The sequence below is a fragment of the Elephantulus edwardii genome, unplaced genomic scaffold (assembly GCF_000299155.1).
Source record: "Elephantulus edwardii isolate Elephantulus edwardi_28Jun2011 unplaced genomic scaffold, EleEdw1.0 scaffold00120, whole genome shotgun sequence".
Taxonomy (NCBI): Eukaryota; Metazoa; Chordata; class Mammalia; order Macroscelidea; family Macroscelididae; genus Elephantulus; species Elephantulus edwardii.
In genome coordinates, this window is record NW_006399870.1 from 2,173,190 (window position 1) to 2,178,096 (window position 4,907).

A 4,907-nucleotide genomic window follows, 5' to 3' on the forward strand; every position below is an offset into this window, starting at 1 on the left:
AGTTTGTTATGATCTACACAGTCAAATGCCTTTGCATAGTCAATGAAACACAGATAGACATTCCTCTGGTATTCCCTGTTTTCAGCCAAGATCCCTCTAACATCAGCTACAATATCCCTAGTACCAGGACCCCTTCTACATTAAAAAAAAAGTCATTAAAAAGACAGGAAAGAAAGCATCAAATGAATGTCAGAAGAGACTCTGAAACTTACAGCTGTAGAGTTGAGAGTAGCTAAAGCAAACAGAAGAAATTATGACATGAAAGCTCAACAGAAGGTATCCAAGGTGTTCACATCATTGTCTTTGTGTCACATTTTGGTAATTCTCTCAATATTTAAAACTTTTCATAATGCTAGTGCACCCTCCCAGTTGTTTCCAGATAATCTTCAGCAGAATATTGCTTGTATGTGCTATCAATGATATTGTTCGATAATTTCCAACTCTGTGGGATCACCTTTCTTTGGAATGGGAACAAATATAAATCTCTTCCAGTCAGTTGGCCAAGTGGTTGTCCTCCAGATTTCTTGACACAACTTGGTGAGCACATCCAGGGCAGCATCTGTTAGCTGAAATACGTCAATTGATATACCATCAATTTCTGGGGCCTTATTTTTTTGCCAATTCCTTCAAAGCAGTTTGAACATCTTCTTTCATCACTTTAGGCTCTTGCTCATATGTTGTTTCATGAAATTCTTTTGTGTCTGTCAATTTCTTTCGGTACAATTACTCTGTATACTCTTTCCATCTTCTTTTAATACTTCCTGGATCATTTAATGTTCTGCCTAAGCATCCTAAGTGTAGCATCTCAAGGTTTGAATTTGTTTTTCAGTTCCTTAAGCTTAAGAAAGGTTGAGCGAGTTCAGCCCTTTTGATTTTCTGACTCCAGCTCCTTGCACATTTCATTGTAATATTTTACTTTGTCTTCCCACGCTGCCTTTTGTAATTTTCTGTTCAGCTCCTTAATTTCTTGATTTCTTCCCTCTGCTTTGGCTTCTCAGCATTCTAGTGCAATATTCAGAGTCACTTCTGACATTCATTTTGTCTTTTCTTTCTCCTCTGTCTTTGTAATGACCTTTTGCACTCTTCCTGGATGATACTCTTGATATCCTCCCACAACTCATCTGGTCTTCACTTATGGCATTCAAGGCCTCAAACCTGTTCCTGAGATGGTTTTGAAATTCAGGTGGGATAGACTCAAAGTCATATTTTGGTTCCCATAGATTTGATTGAATTTTCCTTAGCTTCACCTTGAACTTGCACATGAGTAGCTAGTGGTCTGTTCCACAATCAGCACCTGGCCTAGTTTTCACAGTTGATATTGAGCTTCTCCAGCAGTTCTTTCTATAGATGTAATGGATGTGTTCTATATCCATACCTTTTCAACATATATGCAGAACAGATTATCTGGGAGGCTGGGCTGTATGAGGAGAAGTGTGGCATCTGGGTTGGAGAAGATTCATCCACACTCTGTGTTATGCAGATGACAACCCTGCTTGCTGAAACTGAGGAGGACTTGAAGTATTTACTGCAGAGGGTCAAGGACTGCAGCCTTCAATATGGATTGAGGCTCAAAATCAAGAAAACAAAAATCTCACCACTGGGCCAACTGGCAGCATCAGGATGGATGGAGAAGAGACTGAGATTGTTAACAGTTTTAGTTTGCTTGGCTCCACAGTCAACACTCTTGGCACCAGCAGCCAGGAAATTAAAAGACACATTGCAATGGGAAAGTCTGCTGTTAGGGACCTCTCCAATGTACTGAAGAGCAATGGTGTCACTCTGGAGACTAAGGTGAGCCTGATACAGGCCATGGTCTTTGCAATCACTCCCTATGCGTCAGAGAGCTGGACAATGACTAGGGAGGACAGAATAATTGATACCTTTCAGCTGTGGTGTTGGAGAAGAGTATTGAATATACCATGGACTGCTAGAGTTAAACCATGCTGCTGCTGGGAGGCAAGGATTCTGAAGCTTCGTATGACATACTTTGGACATGTTGCAAGGAAGGACCAGTTCTTGGAGAGGGATGTCATGTTAGGGAGGGTGGAGGGACAGCATAGGAGAAAATGACCCTTATTGAGGTGGATTGATTCAATGACTGGGGTAATCAGGATGAGTGTGTTGGAGACAGTGAGGTTGGCACAGGATAGAGCAGGGTTTAGGGCTGTTGTACAAAGGGTCACTATGAGTCACAGGCGACTCGATGGCACAGAACAACAACAGTGCATCCTTCACAGATTACAATGTAGTGCAAACATAATGTTCATGTTGTTGCTTATATGCCTGAGTTGAGTATCACTCATAGCAACCCTGTGAACAGGAGATCTGAACTCTGACCTAGGCTGTGTTATTCTCACCATCTCCAACACACTTGAGCCTTCTGTTAGTTACTGCATCAATTCATCTTGTTGAAGGTCCTCCTCTCTTTACCTTTCCAAGCATGATGTTCTTCTCCAAGGAAAAGACCCTCCTAACTACATTCCCAAATTATGTGAGGTGGTTTTACTATCCCTGTCTCCAAGGAGAACTCTGGTTTCACTTTCTCCAAGACAGACCTGTTTGTTCTGTTGGATGTGCATGAGATGTTCAATATTCTTCTCCAACACTACAACTCAAAAGCATTGATTCTTCTTCTGTTATCTTTATTCATTGTCTGATTTTCAGATGTATAGCAAGCATCTGAGAAGACCATGGAATATGCAATAAGAAAGCAAAAATGTATGTGATTTGTTTCATTGGGATATTATCTTCATTTTAGCAGTCTGAAACAGGACGTGCAATATCTCTGAGCTATATCTGAGTACAGTGGATTTCCAGAATAATAAACATGTTTGTCTTAGCAGAAGAACAGGCAGAATGCTTCTGAGAATGAGGATGCTCAGCCTTCAATACATGCATGATATGTTATTGTTGTTGTTATTATGTGCCTTTGAGTTGCCTGTGATCCATAGTGATCATGCTGTACCCTAGGTACAGCAGCTCTGAACCCTTTCCTGTCCTGAGCTAGTGTCACCAATTCTGACACACTAACCTCCATTGCCCCAGATACTGTATCAATCCATCTCATCCAGGGTCTTCCTCTCTACCCTTCTGAGCATGATATCCTTCTCCAAGTACCAGTCTCTCCTGACCACGTACCCAAAGTATGCAAGATAGCACCTAGCCTCCAAGAATAGACTTGGTTTCACCCTTTATCTGTTTTCTTGGCAGTCCATGGTGTGTTCAAGACTTTTCTCCAGCACAATAACTCAAAGGCATCTTCTACTATGATCCTTAGTCATTGTCCAGCTCTCTAAAGCATAACAAGTAATTGTGAAGACCATGGCCAAGATTAGGCACATCTCAGTCTCTAGACTTACATTATTGCTTTTCAGCACTCTGGAGAGGTCTATGACAGCAGATTTTCCCAATGCAATTCATCTTTTTATTTCCTGACTGTTGGTGTTAAGAGTGTAGATTATGGAGCTGAGCAAGCTGTAATTGCTAATAACCTCAATCTCTTCTCTATCTATCATCATGCTGCCAATTGGCCCAGTGGCGAGAATCTTTGTCTTCTCAATCCATATTGAAGACTGCAATCCTTGACCTTCTGCAGCAAGCACTTTAGTCATCTTACGTTTCAGTAAGCAAGGCTGTGTCATCTGCATATTGTAGGTTGTTGATGAGTCTTCCTCCAATCTTGATGCCACATTCCTCCTCATAAAGCCCTGCTTCCCAAACGATCTCTTCTGCATACAGACTAAAAATGTATGGGCACTCCTTTCCTGATTTTGAACCATGCAGTGTTTCCTTGCTCTGATATGTTATTAGGACCTATTAATAAGAGCTATCAGTCCATCCCTGGAGAAGGACATCATGCTTCGTGAAGTAGAGAGTGGGTGAAAATGGAGAAGACCCTCACAGACATGGACCGACGCAATGACTGCAGGCATGGGCTCAAACAGCAGGATCGTGAGGATGGGAGGGGCCAAGTGATGTTTTGTTTTGTCCCACACAGGGTCGCTATTTGTCATAACCAGCTCAACAGCACCTAACAATAACACATAAATGAGAATTTATCACTTTTGTATTTGCCTCTTACACAAAGCCAAAATCATGAAAAACCAGAGCGGTTTCTCTCTTGCCCCCACTTCACGTTGTTTTTAGACCAGAATACCTTAGCAAGTTGTGTGATTCTCTGTTTCAACTTGAAATGCTATAGTTTGGTGTATGTAAGAGAAACAGTTCGAGGCTAAATTTTTCTTTTTCTGGGTCTATGTCTAAAGTCTTAGGGTTTGGACCCAGCATCTGTTATAAAGCTAAACAACTAAGAACCACACGTGCATACACAAATGCAATCTGCAGCAAAGGATATCTTGTCATCTCTTCAACCTCTTCTCTACAATGAGAACTTAGAACATCCCTCCTTCCCTACCCGTTCCACCTCTTTTTGCAAAGCATAAATAGCATAGTGCTTATGAAAAGAGGTTAAAATGCAACTCATTCAAACTGCCAGTAATTACAGAAATGATCTTCTGAATTCTGAATGCTTAATGAGTGTCAGCGATTTGCCTCTAATTGCTTTTACCCAGGACTCCCAGCTGGAAAGAAGGCTTACCTAGCTACACCGGAGGCTCGGGACAGCAGCACGCACAGCAGCAGCACTAACACCCAGAGCAAGGCCAAGAGGAACACACCCGTGCCCACTCCGAGCACGGTGCCAGCCATCCTGTGGGAGAGAGGACGTGTCAGCACGCTCGGGACCTGAAAGCACCAGTGACCTCTCCCCCCCCCAATACTGACTGCCTTCCTCACATCCTGGTTCTTCCTCAAACACGCAATGTTCAAACTAATTACGGGGAAGTTTTCAATGATTAATGTGTTAGAGGGATTAAGAATCTACACAGGTCACTAATGGTCAGTCTCAA

General features: G+C 42.1%; 1 protein-coding gene across 1 annotated transcript in view; it reads right to left on the reverse strand.

Moving 5' to 3' along the window:
- Positions 1-4,707, reverse strand: part of TMEM218 (transmembrane protein 218) — a 10,372-nt gene extending 5,665 nt beyond the window's left edge. The window contains exon 1 of the mRNA XM_006892848.1: positions 4,598-4,707. Coding sequence (XP_006892910.1) covers positions 4,598-4,707 — 110 coding nt within the window. The remainder of the gene's footprint in view (positions 1-4,597) is intronic.
- Positions 4,708-4,907: the final 200 nt, after the last annotated feature.